This window comes from Geospiza fortis, unplaced genomic scaffold (assembly GCF_000277835.1).
Source record: "Geospiza fortis unplaced genomic scaffold, GeoFor_1.0 scaffold98, whole genome shotgun sequence".
Lineage (NCBI taxonomy): Eukaryota > Metazoa > Chordata > Aves > Passeriformes > Thraupidae > Geospiza > Geospiza fortis.
In genome coordinates, this window is record NW_005054306.1 from 11,169,906 (window position 1) to 11,191,219 (window position 21,314).

The following is a 21,314-nucleotide window of genomic DNA, read 5'->3' on the forward strand; positions in this document are numbered from 1 at the left end:
AATAAAGTATTGCAGATTTAGAACCTGATGCATAGAATCTGTTAAATCATACTGACAGTCACAGACCAGTCCAGCTTGGAATCCAATATGCCTTATATGGTAAATTCAGCAACATTTTAATAACTACCCACTAGCTTGGTAGTGAGTTCTTTTCATGACAGTGCAAGTACAGTTCTTTTCATGTACTGTCAGAGCCGACCTTTGGGACACTCTCCTTTTCTCCAGAACTAGGACTAACACTCAGGAAGTATTGCTAAAGTGTAATTGGGTGATATTTGTTAATCAAAGGAAAGAATTCCCTTTTTGTCTGTTCAGGTCCTTCTTTCATGGCTTGTCTCTCACAAATTTAGTGATAGGAAATGCTAGGTAAAAGATTGATCTTAAACACCTAGGGCATGATCCAAGATAGAAAGGACTTCTAATGATCTCAGTGGACTTTGGATTTGTTACTATTCTTTCTGGGCCAAAAAAGAAGTTCCTGTTGTCTCTCTTCTATGTCTGCAGAGTGACTAACATAACCTAAAGAGAACAGTCAGCCAAAGAAAGCATTATTATAACCATTGTTTTGCACAAGAGGAACACAAGCTGAGGCCCACAGAACCATGAAAGTGCCTCACTCACTCCAGCAGAAATAAGCAAGCCCTAGGTCCCTATTTGAGAATCTCACCCAGTGGTTTGAGCCAGATCTGCTAAGGCAGGTTCTGGTAGATCAAAAAGATGACAGCAGGTCCCCAGAGTCACAGCCCCATAATCCATTTTGTTACTATTTCTGGATTAAAGCAGAAAGCTTACTGTAACATGCAGTCATTAGACCAGACATATATGTGCAAGGAGGTGCCACAGGAGAGCATACATCCATTTTGAAAAAAGACTCTTAAGATTGTAAATAAAGATTTATAGAATTATTTACCCAATTGCTACACAGTTTGAAATGTAGAATAAGCTTGACAGAGTTATCAAATTACTTGGGATAATGACCAAATCTCTAAAAAATTCTTTCCTTGCTAATCTATGAAAGCAAATACAGACTGTACACAACCAGTATATTACTCCCTGTGAACTGAGTCTAGGCAGAACAAAAGGTACCTCCTCAGTCTTCAATGAGATCTACTGTTAATACAATGGAGTCCTGATATTTCATGTTGGGGAGGGAAGAGAGAGAGGCCTAAGAGTCTGAGGTCCCCCATGGAGAAGCAGGATGCAAAGCTCAGGTAACAGGTCTTGTCTTCTCAGCACGTGAGCCAAAGATGTGCCACTGGCCCTTGGCTAGGCTGGTAAAGCTCACTGGGCACTGGTTTCTGACCTCACCTGGCTGTTCTGCCTTTGACTGTGACAAACCAGCCTGCTGCAGTGCGTGCCCAGGAACACTTTCTGTGCTGTTTCAGGCCAGGATGGTGCATTGTCAGATTTGACCAATTTTGCTGGGCAGTGGTGAGAGAAAGTCTCCCGCACCACAACAAAGGCATGTTAATGGCAGAGTAATATCCTTGGACTGGAGCAATGTTGAGAGCTCCAGTGAGCCACCACAACAAGCACAATTGCTCAGGCTCAGTAGCACAGATCACCTCTCACCACTTGCCTCCTTTGCCACTGCAGAAGGCATTCACTTTCCCAGGATGAGCTTTTGGAATGAGCCACAGAAGTTCCTCACCCAATTCAATACACAATCAGCTGGGTTTTCTCCTCCTCAGCATTAGGTGGGTTTACATCTGTCAGAGTGTTTGGCCTGTAAGGTGGGTGCAGATTTCACCCTTTCCCTCTTCAAAGGGCAGTAGAAAAGAGCACAGCCCATCTTACATTGCTACAGCTGTGTCTGCTTCAATTCCTTCCTCCTACTTACCCCCAAACTCAAGAGTTCCCTGCTATTTCTTTTTCAGCTTCATTTTCCTGCACTTCAAAATCAGGATTGTTTATGCTTGCTCCACAGGACTGCAGAAAACACTAAAACAGTGCAGTGCTCTAACATCGCATATCCAGCATGCTCTCACACTGTAAGCTGCTTGTGAAGAGAAGAATGGTCTTCCCAACCTCCACATTTATTACTTAGCCGGATAACAATCTTTTATTCTACTTCCAAACAAAGTGTAGTGATCAGAAGTACTTCTTGTGTGATAGCATTAAAGAATTTTGCAGATCAAAGCCTGTCTGAAGTGATGGAGATGGTGACTACCCCCCTCCTCTAGATCCAACTTAAAAATAAAAGCTGTGTGTGTAATGAAAACCAAATTGTCTGTGTCTCTGCCAAAGAAATAAGAAAACCCAGAGTGGCATTTCCTTACTCCGGACCTGCGGCAGCTGGCCTCTCTTGTAATATGGAAAGTCAGTGGTGGGTAATATCAGAGTCATGGAAAACAGTTTTAGTCAGCAGTGAGTGGGTGTGTACACTGTTTCAGAAAGAGAAGTTAGCTGTTGGGCTCTTTATGGTGTTTAGGACAAGTAACATTGTGAGCTTCAACCTCAAACAACCCTAAACTTGCTGTGGGTGTCAACAAGACCCTTCTTCCTGCTGCCTTTCTTGCTTAGTAGCAGCAGCAAGAAGTCCTGCAGCAAAGATGATAGCTAATGACATCAGTACCCACTTATGGCACAAGAGCTGATTTCAGTTCAGTTCTGACACTTGTTGCTTGCTCAGGAAAGTCAGTGCAAACCTGGAAATCCAGATATGAGCACAGAGAAGTTCATTTAATGCTCCCCTGTACAGGAGGAAGAGACCCCTCCTTTTTTATATCCATGTAATCAGAGTTGAAGCCTGTGCAGCAAAGCTGGTGGAATCTGTTTCCTTGTTTTAGGAGAGATGTTCCACATGTGGCTTTTTTCTGCAAGGTTTTTTGTTTGGTTTGGGTTTTTTGGGGTTTTTTTTTCTGTTTTTTATTACAGTTTCCCCTGTGGGTTCATGGCTTTTACACAGTTGTTCTTACAGGCTAGTGATCACCAGTGTGAAATAGTAGCAGGAAATTTTGAGCCCGCATGGAGCGCTGTGAGTTTCGTTACTGTACACTGCTAATACTTATACATGCATGTAAAATTTGAAGTTTCTCTCTTCAGTGATTTCAGTGTCAAACTGTGGGAAGCATCAGGACTGGCAGATTAATCTGAGATTTGATTTTGGATCTTAGGGAGGTTCAAGCAGCAATTAAAATAAACCAAAAGTCTGAATTTGAAGACTCAGCTCCTCTCTGATTTCAATACATTCCTGTCAGACACAGTTTACATTTGACCCCTGTGTGCCAAGTGAATGAACTTGATCCAATCTTCCTGAATTGGGGAAATCTTCACTGTTAATCAAAGTCCTTTTGATGCCTTGAGAGGCTACCTAGAACAGAGGCTAGACAGACTTAAAGGAATAAAGGATGTATTTATTAAAAGGCCTTCAAAGGATACACCTTGGGCAGTAGAATGTAGGGGGTTATAATATAAGAAAATAAAGGTAGTATGGAAAGTAATCTCACCCCTAAGGAGTTGCAGCTGAGCCAATTATTAAAGATTAGGAGCAGGCCTGACTTTAACAGGCCACAGCTGTAGCCAATGAGAGGAGTGTTATGAAAGTGTGGGTTGGCTGTTTGTATACAACCTATGAGACAGCAGTCTAGGTCAAAATATATGCAGGCTAGTACTAAATGGCATTGAAGGAAGAACAGAATATCTAACACATAACTCATAGGAGGCTTTGCAAGCAGCATAATGCTACTTAAATCATCAGACCACTGTTATCTTCATTTCTGAATGTTGCAAATTACTTTCATCATCCACTCACTACAGGAGAAAGAAGTTGGAGCCAAGCTTAAGGAGACAGTTCACTTCTAAAAACCTTGGTGGGCTGACTGCACAGCACTTTGGCAAGAGATTTTTAAACAGTCTTAAATTTGTCTTGGCCCTTTGTGCATCTAGTTCAGCTTTTGGCCAACTTCCAATAGTAAATGAGGAATTCTTCACTTTCTGTCCCAACTGCTGTGAAATTTTGCTATAAAATGAATTAAAATTGCAGAAATCTATCCAAAAGTTGGTTGAAAGGAATACAGATTCCTGCACAGAAAAGAAAAAAGCTTTTTCCACACTACAGAAGAAAAAAGGACACATGAAAATATTCAGCCCCAAACTGGCTTATCCAGTGCCTGTTGCAGAAAGATAACTAAAGCCATCTTTGTTTTCTCTCATCTGGTCTGTAGAAACATCACGTGTTTTGCAGGTCTGGAGGGCTGTGCAAGAGAAGCTGGAAAGTGAAAAGAAGCCTCCATAGAACTATTTTTACCAAGCCTATTTCCCTTCTAAGATGGTTGAATGGTCCCTTTCTGATGGAATAAGAGGGAAGAAAGGAATAAAACTGCAGAGAGGAGAAATGGAAGATCTTTGCATGGAAAACACTGTTAATCTTAAACTGACAAAGTCTTATCCATGCACAGGGAGACCAGTACAGCCATTTTCCTGTGCCTAAGCTTGAGAATTTTTCTTATTATCTCTATTTTCACTTCCGTTCTTTCTTTTTTCCCCTGCAGTATGAGAGGCAAAATCTTGATCAGAGCTGTAAGGTAAGCTTATAATATTTGAAGGAAAACATGACATGCATAAGCACATTTCTTTCATTAAAAGATTTGATTGCATTTACTTACATGAAATTGGGCTTTCAGAATCTGCTGGATCCCATTAAGTCACATGCTATTTTTATGTAAAGATTTCAGTACCATTCTTTGGGAGGAGTCTGTTTACATACAATATTAGACATAATTTTTCTGTATGTACTACGTATCTGACTGTGCTGCTCATATGTGCAGTAAAGTGTCTTACAGCACAAAGCAGCTTCACTGGACACTGTGGAATTTCCTGGAAGAAAAGTTCCTAAGATGTGGATGCATGTGCAAGTGTTTGTGTGTGTGTGTGTACACAAAGATTTAAGAGTGAATGAGCCAGTTTGTAAACTGGCTTGTTCAACTTACATCTCACCATCTTACCTCCTGTGGTAGCCAGCTACTCTCTGAGCAGATATTTTGGCTTCAGAAGAAATCCTATGAGACTGCTTGCCAGCAACAGCATGGGTAGGTCAAGTGTCTTCAGCTGAATTTGGGAAAAAAAAATCCCAAAGTCCCAAAACAATCAGAATATCTTTGTGGAAACTAGAAAGGTCCTGCAAAGAAACGAGCACTCCATATGCACACACATATCTGGCTGTGGTGATCTTCCAACAACATCTTAAGCAGCTCTACATCACATATGGTACCAGAACAGCTGACCTGCTGCAGATATCTTCTGATACAGAAGAAAAATTCGGTATGATTTTCTGTGTCACCATGCCAGCTGGCAGTGTCATGGTTGCAGAGTTCACATATGACTGCAATTTTCTGTAATGACAGTCCTTTCCTACCGTGAATATGATTTAGAAATTATTCTAGCTGCAGTAAACTCATTTAGGGAAATTTGAGGGCACTGGCAGAAGTGCAGGCACATCTGCTACAGCCAGTGGCCTCCCTCCATGTGGAGGGGCAATCAAAATCAGACTCCTCAGTATTACAATCCCTGTGGATAATCTGATTTTAAGATATAACAGGTATGGACTCCCCTACAGTGTCATTTTTCAGTGAATCTTGGCCATACACACACACAAACATGCACCACCATTAGGAGGAAACAAATTCCAGATCCTTTAACAGAAACATTGCTGACAGCAGGTACTAGAGAAGAGGCTTTAACAACACATTCGTTGGATCATGTTGATGGTTCAATCTCTCTTATCCTATGGAAATTCTAGTACAATTCTTTCTAGAGCAACATAGTTAGCAAGGCACCATTAGGTATGAGCTGCCACGGCCACACAGCAACTGGAACAACTGGACACATCAGAAACACGTCTCCACTGATACAAGAACTTTGCCAACAGAAGAGCTCTGAGGGAGAGGGGTAGAACCAAAGTGCAAAAGCAGATAAATTGTCATTTCAAAAAGCAAAAACGTAAATTCTGTATAATGTATGCCATTAGCAATGAAGAATGTGCATTTTCGGTGATGCAAAACAATAGATCAAGTTCTAATATATTTGTGAATGGCAATAGTAATATCAGCACTTTTTAGAACAGCCTGTCCAAAAAATATTTTGGCTGCAGTACAGGTAGAAAGTCCTATGGTATGGCATAGACATACAGACCAACAGCAATAAACCACATAAAAGTACACACTAAGAATCAAAGAGGGGTGGGAAGGCCAGAGGCAACATGGGGCTTTGATTTAGTGCATTTAGAGCATCTTCCAGTGTAAAGACATGTACACAACTAAAGACACCATTACAAATGAGAATACCATTACTGAGAATATCAGCATGAAACGGCTAGAGTTGTACATTACAGATCTCAAAGCCAAAGAAATCCTTTGCATAACAGCACGGTGAGAATGGTGTAAGTTCTTGGGCTTGCCTTCTGGATTGCTGTAAAACTTTGCTAAAATGCTGTTGAAGACATTTGGATACAAAATCCCTATTTAAAACCCCAATTTTTTAAATAGACAACTGGAGAAATAAATTGGTGGTCTGAATGCTCTGGAAAATTCTATCACACTGATTGCAAATCCTTTCCTACATATAACAGACAACTCCCTTACAGTGTGTGTAATAGTGAGGGATAATTGTGTTGTTACTGGAAAACAAAGTTCGTTCCTTCAGCAACATTTTAAAGATACATAAGTCTGTCACTTACATTGTAAAGAAAAATCACCTAATGGAAGTGTACTCTGAGTTTGAGGAATGATATGCAGAGGCTTTGAAGGGAATTATTCTCCTCTACTCCTTCTGCCTCCAGCAGAGGGTCTGAGTCAGGCCAGTTTTCTAGCCTCCAGGTGGCCTGCTCTGTCACATATGCAAGTAAGATCTGAGTGATTCTTCTCTGTATGCTTCTACCCTGCCATGCTCCTCCATAAAAAGGTCGGTAAGATTATGGCTGTATGTCCTGGCATGAGGGAGAATGATGCTTTTTGTCAATAAGTACCAGGCATCTGATTCCTAGTGACATTTCCATTTCAATGGGCAGCTGACTCTGTCTCCAGGGACTTACTAAGACATGCAATAAAGAGAGACTAATTCAGAGTGCAAGTAAGAGTAACATATATCTGCATTAAGACTTCAGACAGGGTATGGAGGAGTAAAATTATTAAAACCTATTTCAAAAACAGGCTTACAAAGCTCACCACTTCCATTGGTGACACTAGGATTAATAGGAAGGTCAAGTTATGCTTAGATCATTTGTGTTTCTTGCACAAGCATGTGTATATGTGTAGATTTCCTTGTCAGAAACAACACAGCCCAAAGGAGCTTTTCCCTCTATAGCAAATAAGTGAATAAAGCCTTTACTGTGGTTCAATAACCACAGTTATAGGAACTAGAAAAGTTACCACAGTCACCACAGCATTTGAAGAGAATATTTTAACAGTGGCAGTGGCAATTTTCTAAAGTTATGCTTTCCAACTAGCCATCTGCAGACCAAAATCACCAGTTTTGATACTTTTAGGCATCAGAACCAATGCCTAAAATTAGACTGACACAGAAAATCTTGACAAAATGGACTCATCCTTGACCTATTCGTTTATTTCAAAAACCTTCTGTTCATTTAACTTACATACATCAGGGAATGTTGTTGTTATTTGATCCTTTCTCTGTGATTCAACAATGTGGTTTATGTGAAAGGCAACCAAAGAAACTGAAGGGAACTAAAGAAACACCTTCACTGACTAATCAAGGGAAATGCTTTTGGAGTTACATACTTCAAACAAAAGTGCATCACAATTTCTCAGAACAAAACTGCTTAACTTCACCATAAAGGTAGTTTAAACAAGAGTTTTTGCAGTCAACAGTGACTGAAGTTAAGAACCACAATTTTACAATTTTCTCATATTACCCTTTCCCCAGCATTAGGCATTCAAAGCTGGTCAGCTGCTTAGGCATTTAAAAGGTCAATTTGCAAGGTGTTTTGGTTTGTTAATTTCCATAGTTAGATAGAATATTAAACCATGTTCCAAATTTACCATGAATCATGTCTAATTTTTCTAGTGCTGAGGAAGCTAATGGAGTGCAATTTCTAAATTAGGGCAAACAGATTTATAGAACCCTTGATTTTTCACTTGAGCACACAGATTTTTGTCTCTATCTAAAATGTATGAATTTTCTTCAAGATTTTCTGTCCTTGTATCTTTTCCAGCAATGAGTTTGCAATAATGTCTGAGTAAGTTTTGATGAATTGCTGATTTGCTTGAAATCTTCATGTATTGTGGGATAGACCTAGAAAGGACCAGAAGTTTAGAAAGAGCAAATCATTCTGAGTGTATTTTTAGCCAAGCAGACAGCCACAATGGCATGATAAACTGGGATTTATGGCTCTAATGCCTGCTCACTCCAATATTTGCAAGCTTGAACTGTTACCAATACTACCACACAGGCTATTGGTCAGAACATAGGGCCTCCTGTTTTCTCTCTCTCCAAAAACAAAGTTGTGCAGAGGAAAGAAGAATAAGGTCCTTAAAGGAAGGAAAAAAGTGTGAATTCTCAACATGACTGGAATAGAACAACAGATCACTACAAATTAAGCACATTAAATTTTCCCTATATTGCCACATATACAATTCACTAGGACAAAAGCCTATACTCTCTCTGAAATCCTTTTTACATTCACATAAGAAGATGTGCACATTAATGGATCCTGGGATGATTTTTGAAATTCCTTTGAACACATTATGTTTCTCCAGAAGAAAAGTTGCCAGACAAGATCAGGCTGATGTTGAAGAAGTGCCTTTTTACTCCTTCTGACCTAGACATGCTGTTTAAAGGTAACATTTATCATCATCACTGCACTGTGTATCCAGCAACAGCCTAACGAAAGGTGCAAAAATTCCAGGATGAAGAACACTGTCTTTCTGACAGTTCAGAGCCTGGACAGCATCCATACTTCTTTCACTCCGTGAGAAGGAACAAGTCAGGCTCTGTGCATGTCATTCAGATGGCAAACAATACCAAGTCAAGTGATGGCAACACCAGCGTTGCAACGCCATGTGTCAGGATTTCGGGCACCACTGTGATCATATCTTGATGCAATATTTCCCTTCAAGATGCAGCTTGTTGCCAGAGCGCAAGTAAACTTCATAACTGACTGCCACGAGTCAGTCCAGGAGCAGGGAATTAGCAAGTGGCTCAGGCACTCTAGTCTAGGAGAAGAGTAAAAAAGGAGTGTGGCTGCAGCACTGGGAGCAGCGGTGCTTGTTCTCCTGCCTTGAGTGAAAGTAAACAAGTCCATTGTTATCTGACTTTGCCAAAACTCAAAGTATAATGCTAGAAGGAAAAATAAGCTTTACAGAATTGAGCATGTACAATTCTTTTCTTCCCTTCATAATTTGTATGTTAGAGTAGCTGAATCTACCAAAGTGTTTACAGTATGCTATATATATAATGGCACATATAAGCTTTGTAAGGGGTTTGGAACATTTTGGAAATGTCTCTGGTGCTGAAAAAGGCTAATGTATTACAAATCATATAATATTTTAATTCAGAAAAAATATGTTTAGGAATTTTGACCTAGCATTAGGGTTAGGAAACTGAACGAGGATGCCATGAAGCATGACTGACAAATCAGTCAAGCTAGTCTGCTTCAGATACATATTGTGCAAGGCATTATCACTGCGATCAGTCACAAAAAATGCATATTTAGTTTTTTTACATTAAATACTACACCTGTGAACCTATGTAAAAGATATACAAAATATAAATGTCATTGGGACTGTATATTTCAAACTTTTTAAAATAAACACAAAGTATATTTATATATATATATGTAGGCATATAGGTTGTGATTTCAATGTCAACACTAGCACAGTTTGTCTCTTCTAAATACAGGCCAGTATACTTCCTAGTCCAACACATGCACCTACAAACACATGATCATGCATACAGCTTTACGTTCTGCTGTTTGCAGAAAAGTCAGAATATACAGCACTATACATTGTTTCAACTCAAAATTGATCGACAAACTAAAAATATGCCATTCAAAAGAAATTCCTTGTGAACTATTAAAAAAAAACCCAAAAACCAGAGAAAACCAGGGATATCTCTATTTCATCTCAATAAAAACACTGAAGACCATGGTGATGATGACCTAAGATTCAGAATGCTTTGTCCAGCATGTGGTGGGGGTCACTCTTGGACAAAACACAACAGTGCGGAACTGGTTGCTACGACACATACCAAACACAGTTACAGTGAGGCATAGAGCCTTCACAACTCCATCCAACCCAGCTCTGGGTTCAGACTACTGAGGTCTCTGACCGAAAGGAGACAGAGTTGTACACTGTTCTTCTCACAGCAGGCGGTGCTGATGGGGATCTGGATGCCCATCTGGAAGGTAGGCGTCGATTTGCTGGCCGAGCGGGACGGGAGAAGCCCTTCTCACTTGAACATTTCACTGGCACGCATATCTAGAACACAAAGGCAAGTCCTTGCTTTAACAAGTCACAGCTTTTGTGGAATGCAGCGGGAATGTTGGAGGACATTTGCGGTGACCTCAGAACAGGTGGTTGGAAGCTATTAAAAGGAGCTCAGCAATGCACAGAATGCAAAAGAACAGCTATTTCTATGTACAGGGATTCTCACATCAGTTGTGGTTTAAAATACATGAAGACAAGTGTCAGACACAAGGAAATGTATAAAATGATAGTGCAAGACAAAATTGACATTTCCTCTTATCTTTCAGTTTCTATAAGTTTTTTTGTCAATGAATGCTGTAAAATATTCCAAGTGTAGAACTCAGAATACCATCTGATATTACTGGAGTAGGATCTACATGCTTCTCAGGTATTTTTTGATAGATCCTATTTCAGGAAACTGTTTCCATTAGTTCAGTGTGAAGCTGTTTAACTTGGTAACTAGTTCAGAATGGTTATGTGTTAATACAGTGTCATGTCTACCAGCAGAGCCATAGACATGCAGTGGAAACTCAACAGATTTTGATCATAGCTACACTGATGTAAATTTGAAATAATGAAAACAAATCCAGTGCCTCAAGCCACATGTAGTTCTTTACTTCTCTGAGACATTAAATAGTAACTCCTGGTCAGGCAGTATTCTACACTTAGTTTCTATAGATAGCAATGACAATATAAAATGTGGTCCTGTGAAAAAAGTCATTATTCCTTTCCTCCATATAAATTGATGAAAATTTGTTTGCCTGTCAAAAGTTTAGTGGATGAAAAAGAAATCAGAAGCTTCACAGCTTTTTTATTTCTGTGCTGAAGGAAAGATGTACTTGTTAAGCAAGACATTGCATCACAGCAAGGCTGTCAGAAAGACATGCAGAAGAAAATCTGCATGGTCAGATTCTCAGCTGCTTATATCTATATAGCTCCCTGAAGTCTGTGAATTTGTGCCAGTTTAAGGCATACCAGCTGACAGCCTGAACCCATTTAAGTTTCCTAGCTCAAAACACACCTGCCTTATCTTTTTTGAGATTCCAAGAGGCATATCTCTTTGTGTTCTTTGTGGACTTTTACAGAACCTGCAACTTACAGCGTGTTTTCCAAACCATCTGTTTGTCTTTTCATTAAGAAAGAATGTTGGCAAAGACAGTATTTCTAAACTTCTGAAAATAAACTTCAGCCAAATATAAATTAATTAGTCATGCCATGCTCTTCTGTTTCTGTGATCCTATGCTTGAATATACAGGAGAAGCTGGAACTGAGACATGAGTAAGAGAAGGTTACTTTGTTAGTGGAAACTTTATGGAGTCACAATACTCCTTGTCCAAGGAAAACCTGATCCAAGCAGCGCCCTGGATACTGAAAAATGTTATCTAAGACCTCAAGGGTTTGGGGCATGGCCAAGTCTGCTTAAGCCCTATGGGAGGTCATATGACATAACACATCAGCTAAAGGAAGGAGAGAGGGTGTTAAAACCTGGTTGAAGCTCTCACTAGTTCAATCTTAGCATAACTGCACTGTAGTAAAAACTAGCTTTGCAGAACACCAGCAGGGATAAGAATCTGGCATGTCTTCACTGCTCATTCTTACTTACATGCTTCTGCCCTCCCACAACTCTTAATCTGCAGAGGAAATGCTCCTGATTCATCCAGATCCTGGCCTAAAGTATCTATTTTTACATAACTAGTTACAATATAATGTTAGTCTGCCCCATTTGAGAGTCTGAGGCTTGCTATGAAATGGAATTGTTTTGCTTTTGTCATTCTTATGAACCTTACCTCTGGTAACTTTTGCCTCTCTTTTCCTTGCTTGAGTTGCTGCCCAATATGCCTGGCTGAATTCCTTGGATAGTCTTGTTTTTCTTGCTCAATCTGGAGCATTTCTAAATACTGACTCAGTGTCTCGCAACCCCCATTGGTGAATTCAGAATTTGCCTGTGTCCTCTTATCTTTGCAGCATTTTGTATTACACGGAGAAGTCGCAGTTGATTTTTCATAGGTTTTCAAAAGCTTTTCAACAACACCATAGTTGGACCTTGAGTCAGCTGAGCGCGGGCGGCCGGATAAATTACTTGGTCTCCAGTCATGCTCGTGAAGCATGTGCCTATAACCACTGGTATTTGGAAGTCCATTCATGTGTTTTTGTTGCCCTGCTGTCCTGACAGCTTTGCTAGGGTTGTTAGTTTCTTGCTCCTTTGCTGCAGAGAGCTTGGGACTTGAAACACAAGGCGTATTTACAGTTTCTGCCCTGCTAGCAGCAGAGTCACATGGTGGACCGCAGGGTTTGTGATCGTCTGATGCTGCTTGAGGCACCTGATTTTCCTGCAGAGCATTGTTACGTTTATCTGTGTGAAATACAGTCCGATTAAACTCATCAATCTTTGCAGCTAGCGTTTCATTTCTTTGGGTCTTTCCCAGAGGACACCTGGTATCTTCCAAAAGATCATTGTGCGAGGTAGCAGGGACATAAAAGTCATTGCTGTAAAAAGGGCTGCTGTGAGACTTGGTGTTTTGTTTCTGATGAATCTTGTTGGTTTGGGCCATATTTCCATCTGAACAACTCTTTTGGGCTGACAGTGGGGAAGGCTCATTTTTATTGTCTTTTCCAAGCTTGCCCATATCATATGCCCATGTGTTGTGGCAGAAATTTGTTGGAACATTGCACTCATTTTTGGTTACAGGTATTGCAGCAGTTACCATCATAGGAACTTTCACAGCCTGCCCTTCATTTGCACAGGCTACTGCAGATTTATTTTTGTTTACAGGTGAAGGATTCCTCAGTTTCCCCCCATTCCAACAATCCTGAGCCTTGCAATTGTTTTTGATGCCAGGATCTCTTATGGGTGCTTCTGAAAGCTGTATGACTGCAGAAAGTGAGTTTGTTAGGTGCCGAGAAGTGCTCCGTGGAGGAACTGGTGGAGCTTCTTTCTTTTGCCAAGGTCTGAAATCTGTTCCTATGTCACCAGTAAGACTACCATAAGAAATGTCCTTCAAAGCCTTGGTGGAGCTCATCAGATTCTTCCTATTATTATGTTCCTCTGTTTCAAAAGCAACTGAAGTCTGTGATTCATTGCTGGACACATGGTTCATCTCAGGCAGGATAACTGCGTTTTGGGTTTCCTTAAATTCCCCCAGGAAAGGAAGTGACTTCATTCTGGAAATAACAGAAGAGGTGTTTCAGGGATAAGGAATAAGGAACATTCCAGAGAGGACCTCAGCATGGATTGATTCTCCCCAGAAGCAGGTGTTTTAACACTGGCTACTTAAAAAGGTTTGGGAGCAGCTTTGCTACAGCTGGTATACCCAGCACAACCGAAACACACACAATAAAATTGAGGAAAGGTCAACAAAAGGAATTTGCCACTAAAATTATTTTTCTGAGTTTTTCAGACGATGACTGTTTTCTTGTCTCTGCTACATTAAATACAGTAGGATCTTGTTCTAATGACTCATAGGAGTCTACCTGACTATGAAGTGAATGAAGAAAGCTGTAGGACACAGTGTATCCCTTGTTTAGGTTCATAACCTTACACATGAGATCTACCTTTTGATATATATTAAAAAAGCATATTTAAAAGTTATGCATCAGCTATGAATCCATTTGCTCTAAAGATACAAAGAGTAGCCCAGCTAAAATAATGAATTAGTGACAGACTTTTAACTGATCATATGGTGGAGTGTGATCATGATGGAGAAATCCCTCTGACCTTTGGGAGCACCTGAGAAGGTTCAGTTTTACCTGAAAATTTCTGCACAACTCAAGAGGCAGTCTGGTGTTTAGCTTGCTAGAGAAGACAATGAACACTGAATTTTTAACAGATGATGGAATGTTCACTTGCCGTACTTTTCAGGGTCTGACTTGCCATCTTTCCATTAGCAAAAATGTATGGTGGTTCTTCCCTCTCTTGCTTTCTTTCTGCTCTTGGATCATCAGTTCCTGGCATATCCCCCATGCTTAAGCTAGATTTGGACTTTAAGTAAGAAATTCCCAGCCTGACAAACCCATAAAGTGTTGTATAAAACTACATGGCAATGGGGCCAGAGTAGACAGAAATACCTGTTCACTTTCCCAATCCTCTGTACAGCCAATAGAAACAATTTCATTTCATATAAATACTAATTTGAATTTGTATGTTCTGTATATAAAATCAATTTTGCTAGAAAAACCTGCCTTTGTATCATATTTCAGCGTATTTCATTTGAATATTTTATGCCGAGCACTGAAATACTAGGAGGGTAGGAACTGCCCAGCTAATAAATCCAACAGCAAACCTGCCTTCAAAGTGAAAAGCATAAGGAGAATTATTAATTTCCTTCCTCTAACACAAGAAGTCCAGAGATGTTTTTACCTTCTGTGATTGGACTTCTTTCGAATTTCCTCTTGATAGCTGCATAATTCTTCACTGACTCTGGCAAGTTCTTTAAGAGCCTTTATAAATATAAAAACAGGCCTTTAATATATACATTTAAAATTATGTCTCCAGAATTAATTTGAAACTTGTGGTCATTTGCATTTAAGATTCACAGCAGAGGGAAGTATTATGAGAAAAGATACAAAAATGCCCCCACCTTATGAACAGAGGTAAAGAGCATGCTGTTAACACATTCAAACAGTGAGAAGACACTCATTGATAGCAAACCTAGGAGCAAGTAGAGAGAGTGACTTGTGGAAAGCTAAAATCAGAGAGATCAGTCCTTTAGCTTAACCTGGCAGGGCAAAGTCCTCAATGTTTTCCTCCCCCTTGTAACTGAAACATGCTCATACTTTACTTACTACATTGAGATCACCAATATAATTCTTGGTATTTTGCTCGGAAGTTTTAGTGGTGAGGCTGTCTTCAGGTTCTTCATGGTTCTCAAAGGCCAGATTGTCCACTAACAGAATATTATTTCTGCTCTTGTTTCTGGGCTCCTTCCATTCGTGTCCTGTTACACCAAGCAGACTCCCTTTCTCCATTCTGTCATTTGTCACATTGTGTTGATGGTTCAGCTCTGCTGTGTCACTCTCTTGCAAAGCAGGGCAATGCATGGACAGCTGCAGCATCTTGCTCTGAATGGCCTTGCTATCATGGATGGTCATATTGCTCTCCCTTCTAAGTTTTACCTCCTGGTAAAGCTGAAAAGACAACAGAACCTTCTATTAAATCATGGTGTTGTAATGAGCTTTATGGCAAAGCCCCCATATTTATCTTCTGTTTTGAATGATGCTTCACTCAGCAGCACAGATTAGAAAGATTCTAGATGTATCAGTGGGAAAGTTCTGAGTCACCTAGTGTGACAATTCAAACACCAGGCATGCCACAAGATAAGGCTGTCACCATTCTCAAACTCTCTGCCATAATTTTAATGTATGGCTTCTACCCCTGGTTGGGACTGGAAGAGATCTCCCGAGATAACTGGCCCTGCCTTGAGCCAAAAGATGCAGGGTTGTTTTCCAAGTAATATCAGCACACTCTGTGGTGGACACAACTGTTATCTGATGGACAGGGAATGTGGGGGAATGTGACAGAGAGAGAATGTTCTGGCTATGCTACATCCTATTAAAGCATATTATTTGAAGGAGAGGAAGTGAATTCTCATAAAATACAGTGCCATCTGCACTACAGCAGACTCCTTCAGTTCTCAGACAAGTGGAATTCTTCCCTATGACTGGAGTGATAAATCAGTACTGCAGAATGGTATTATTGGGCAACGTGCTGTCACCTTCTTCTTTCATGCTATCTGCTGAGATCCAGTGGCTTCATTGGTGTTAATGATGTTAATTCTGGTCACCCACCACATTCAAACTAGGAACTGTGGCAAATTATAAATTAGAAAAAATGGCAACATCATAAAAACCTCTTCTGCTTACAGTATAATTTCCATTGCCAAGAATCCCACAGCTCTGTATAAACATTCATTCTTAACTTGGTCTCATGAAGAAAGCACACAGGCACCTCTGAGCAGCCATCTGCCTGCCCTCTCACAGTGCACAAGGCCATCACAACAGCTTTTGGAAGGACAGTGGAAAAGAATAACAACATGCAGAGCATGTGGCCATTTCATGGGCAGTGCTGTGGATTAGAAGTATTCTCACGTTCAGGGACTTAACACTTGACCTCATCCTGGGTTTTTAGATTTCACTCCCAAAGCCCAGCTGCTCATGGAAACTGAGGGCTGAACTTTGCCATTTCCAAGAAATAAGAGCCTCACATGGATTCAGCATGCCAGTAAGAAGGAAGGATATCACCTGATAATATATCCTTTCTGGAGGAATTAAGTCTTCTGGAGGAATTAAGTTAGGTTTGGTGGGCTAGAGAAAACTGCCAAATTAAAACACATCTGATAAGTAAGCACAAATTTTATTGAGGAAATCCTTCTACAGAAAATGTCATTTAAAAGGCATCTATCTCTTCTTTTCTCCAGCTTGTGGAGAAAAGAAATGTGGCTTGTGGAGAAGAAATGTCAGGCATCTGAAATCAGCAGCAGCTATAGTCACAGCTTAAGAGGGGACCTAAGGATTGCAATAACCTTGAGGTATAATCTGTAGTTTTGTTTGGCCCTGCTGTAGCCAGCAAATTCTCTTCCTCTCAGCCCCATTCCACTCTTTATCTCTTTTTCTTGCTTTCCTAATCTCTGTGCTAATAAAGAACATGATGAAAACAGTCTTTGCTGACATTGTCAGTTCTACTAAAAGCCAGAATGCCTTTTCATTACTGTCATTCCAAATCAGCTCTTATACCTAAGAAAATGAAATTCAACTACATATACAGATCACATTATTAACTTTTGAAGCATTCTCAGCTTGGCAGTCAAATTAGGGGAGACTGCACAGAAAAGTCCTAACACAAAAGACAAAATGTGGCAAAGACCATCATACGAAAGTCTGCAAGAATTGTGGGTAAATTATAAGAGAGTTGACATTACGGAGTTCTGCTGCAGGCTGGTTTAATGGGCAGTGTATGGCTGCAATTCCTTTGGCTTTGACCATTTTCCTTCTCAGTTTCATGTGAGCAATCTCTGCCACACATTCCTGTGCTGCTCAGCCACAAGACAGTGCTGGCAGAGACAAGTGAAACTACTCCATGTGTATATTAGATGAAAAATGTGGAAAGCTCACTAATGAAAAAACTTGCCTCTACAAGCTGCCAAGCAGACTTGGTTAATGCATTAGAGAGTGTCAGAGGGTTTGGCTGCAGGGACAATTTGGATATAAAAGAATAATAAATAATTGCTGTGACTATTTCTGGAAGGAGATGCACTGCAAATAGCAGGGACACTTTGCTAGTATGTGTAAACACAAGTGGTTTCAGAATTTTCATTCTATTTGCTGTACCTGTTTTCTCTCCCAAGAGTCATCCATAAAAGGAACAGGTTCTAGCCAGAAAAATTCCATATCATGCAGTATTTCATACATATATTATTTTTAATATTACCATTTGCCCTAGCAGACCTGTGCCATCTAAAGCCTTTTTGCTAGATAATTATGATGCCTAATTTTTTTGTTACAAAATATGCATTTTCTAAACCCCATATTGTTCAGTATTTACTTGAAAAAAGCATGTATAATATAGGGAACATGGCTCATGCCCATGGCTGAACTGTCAACAGTAAGTACAGCCAATAATCTCATAGCTCACAAAGCCACATTCACCTCCTACCTTGTATTCATGACTATTAAATGAGCAATTGCAAATACTGCTTAATCCCAGGATTTTCATCCTTCCATCAGCTGTTAGAAACTTCCAGTGACACATAAAGAATAGGATAAAATAAGAAAAAATCTTTAAGTGACTCAATGCCACTTCACCCCAAGCAAAAATGGTAGTGTTTGGATTTTTGTTTACAAGTACCTCTTCTATTTTCTTCTGCATGACCTTCCATTGACATTCCCATTCTTTCCTTTCATTGTCAAATCTCTCCAGCAATTCCATTTTTTCTTTATTCCAGTTCCTCTCAGTAGTCTCCAGTTGTTCATGCAGGTCCATGGTTAAAGTCTGTGCAACAGCAAAGACAGCTCTCCTTTTTTTCTTTCTTCCCTGAATGTTTCCTGGAAGTTTAAGAGAATACGTCTTACTTATGTTTTATTCTAGCTTTCAGGGAACAAAGACAATCAAGAAAATGCCCAAAATTAATAACTGAAAGGAGCTTGTAGGAGACAGTATTATTCAACTGATACTTGTCTGGAGTGTGATTGGAGTATAGATGAACTAAGCATTATAGGACATAAATACAAAGGCAGAGATGCCCAGTCTGGAGAGGGGAGGTGGAACACATTCAGCATCACAGAATTCAGTAACATCTGCCACAGCAGGCTCTGTACCATGATCACTTTGCATCTTTGCCATTTCTCTTCACTATAAATGTGTTTTCAATGAACTAGGGTCTGTACAATATTGAATGGCACTTCAGGACCTTGGGATCCTGCAATATCTGCCCTTGAGGGTGAAAGCTATTTTTATATTTGTTCAAAAGACAACTGTAAAAGTATCATGTTTGCTCATGCACTCCCTGCACGCATGCAAGGAGCACGACAAGGACTGGTACATTCTTTTGGCAATTGAGGACTGCAAACGTGATATACTCAGGGAATTCTCATGGCTACATGAATGCTTTGGAATTCATGAAGGAAGACAGGACAGGAAAGCTAATAACAGGTACAAACACATAAACGGTAGAAATCGTTTATATAGAAGGGACAGAAGGTCACCAAAAAGGGTTCAAGAAGTTTGGATTTACAGATCTAGATCTATAAATGTTAGTTTCAGGATCAGCATAGGGAAAACTAGAAAATATTCTTCAACAGCACTAACTCCAGTCTAGTTCAAAACTTTCTCAGAATATCTGACTAATTAGTACTTCAGTTTCTTCTTCCCCTTTAGAAGTCTTTAGCAAAGACTTTAGCCAAAGACAAAGTCTTTAGTCTTTAGTGTCTGTAAATTAAAAAAATATTAATTGAACCACTAAATTGGCAAGCTTTAAGGGAAATATTTTAGATCTCCTTATCTGATTTTGGAGCAAAGAAGTTACAAATCTTATGGACCTAGTGATTCTCTTGCTTCCTCTTGCTTTCTTAGGTTTTACACTAGAAACCCCATTATCATCAGCACATTTACTATGCCAGCAAGTCTGAAATAACACTCATTCATTCAGTTATGATGGCTTCTGTGATATAATGCCTGGTAGAGAGATATTGATACTTGAGTTTGCTAACTTCAGCTCTTAAAGCCAGTTGTTGTGCTACCTAGGTGGTCATGGAATCTAGTTCTAGTAATAAAATGCCTCTGCATTGCTTTCTGCTCCTGCCAGATATCAAATGGCAGGCAATTGAATTATCAGAGAGTTAACTAGGAGTAAGCCCAGTTTACCTTTCTGCAATTTGTTCATTTCCCTGACTGATGATCAGCGATTTCCAGCTCACAGGAACTGCTGATTTTACTGCCCACATTTCCTATGATATAGTAAAAATTCGTTCCTGAGCAAAGTTCTTCCCCATCCCTTAAGTTACTGGCACCTCTTCTTGATTTAGCTGTAGTTACCATGTAACCACCATTTACTGTGTCTGCTTTATTTCAGCTGACTGGGAAGAGGATGTCAAACTTGTAGTCAGCTTTTTTCATGTACAAGTAAGCAGAAGAGCTCAGATGAAACCCAACAGGTTACTTAGGTCTTCGGGTCATAGGAAGTCCTCCCACAGCATCTCGCAAGCCATCACAGGCCCAGCCCTAACTCAGGGCTTGCAGAACAGTTTGCCCCAAGTGCCTGCCTTGGAGCTCTGAAATGACAATCTGTCCCTCAACTACCTACAAACAGATTCCAAACCCTTCTTCTTTCCCCTGCCTAAAAACATATAGAGCAACTTCATAAAACCATGAACCACCTTGAAACTAGGAGCTGCTGAAAGACAGAGCAGAATTCTCATCAAAAAAGAAGCCAAGTATTGGTTTGCTCACGGCCTCTTAGGGAACGCAGCCAGGCTACAGAGACTGCACCTCTCCAGGCCAGTGTTTCAGCTTTGTGCCAGACTCCAGTAAGCGTTGAGCAGAAACAACTTGCAAAAAAATTCTATAACACTTAAGATCTATTGAAATCCAAACATCTATTGCTAATGAACTTTAAGAATATTGCAGTACTTTCTCACCTTCCTAATTCAAAGCTTGCAATTTTTAGCACCATCATTTGATTTTTTTTCTGCTACATTTATGTCTTTATAAACTTTCAGGATACCTCTGAGAAATAAACAAAAGTCAATTCTCTGCTCCACTATAATCCTTATACATATACATGTCAGAAAAAAAAAAAAAAGAAAAACCCCCATTAGTAAATGCTGTGCAGTCATGAACAAGACAGACAGATAGAATCTGTCAACAACTTGCACAAATGGTGATTTTGCTAGTGCGCTATTAGTAATAATGACCATGCTTTAGTCAGCCACATATTACTAGAAAGGTCAATACTGTGTAGCATATTTGTTTTTACACACATAAGAACAGATATAATATGTACTCTTTTCAAGTATGAATATAGCACTGAAAAGGCCTCTGGTGTTTCTTTAGAGCTGGAAACTACTATTGCCATGTTGGTATTCATCTTAACAATTTTCAAATTGTTTCATATGGAACTTTGATTATGAAAAAAGACTGAAGAGAGTCAGAAGAAAATCAAGTCTTGAAAGAGGATAGTTACAGAAGTTACAGATGGTCACTTGTAGCTCTAAGATCCACAAAAGGCGTGTATTGTTTCTTAGGCTTCTCTGATTTCCTCTTGACAGAAATTCTGAGAAGAAAACTCATGTTTATTGATATTAGCAGCTGGATGACTATACAGCTTTGCTGCTATTGTACAGTGATCTGTTCATTAGAAACTTTGACTCCCATTTCAACTTCTCTTTCCCCCACTTTCTCTT

At 39.8% G+C, this 21,314-nt stretch overlaps 1 protein-coding gene across 6 annotated transcripts in view; it reads right to left on the reverse strand.

Moving 5' to 3' along the window:
- Positions 1-7,523: 7,523 nt before the first annotated feature.
- Positions 7,524-21,314, reverse strand: part of LOC102044382 (protein SOGA3) — a 50,392-nt gene continuing 36,601 nt past the window's right edge. For 3 of the 6 annotated variants that reach the window (XM_031066696.1, XM_005418470.2, XM_031066695.1), the window contains 2 exons: positions 18,262-18,458; positions 15,343-15,545 (listed from right to left, as the gene is read on the reverse strand). Coding sequence is in view for 3 of the 6 variants with exons in the window: in XM_031066692.1 (XP_030922552.1) it covers positions 10,263-10,433; positions 12,209-13,583; positions 14,779-14,858; positions 15,204-15,545; positions 18,262-18,458 (2,165 nt within the window). In the remaining 3 variants the exon portion in view is untranslated. Of the gene's footprint in view, positions 10,434-12,208; positions 13,584-14,778; positions 14,859-14,998; positions 15,070-15,203; positions 15,546-18,261; positions 18,459-21,314 lie in introns of those variants that run through there. The other 3 variants (XM_031066692.1, XM_031066694.1, XM_031066697.1) reach the window with 2 other exon arrangements.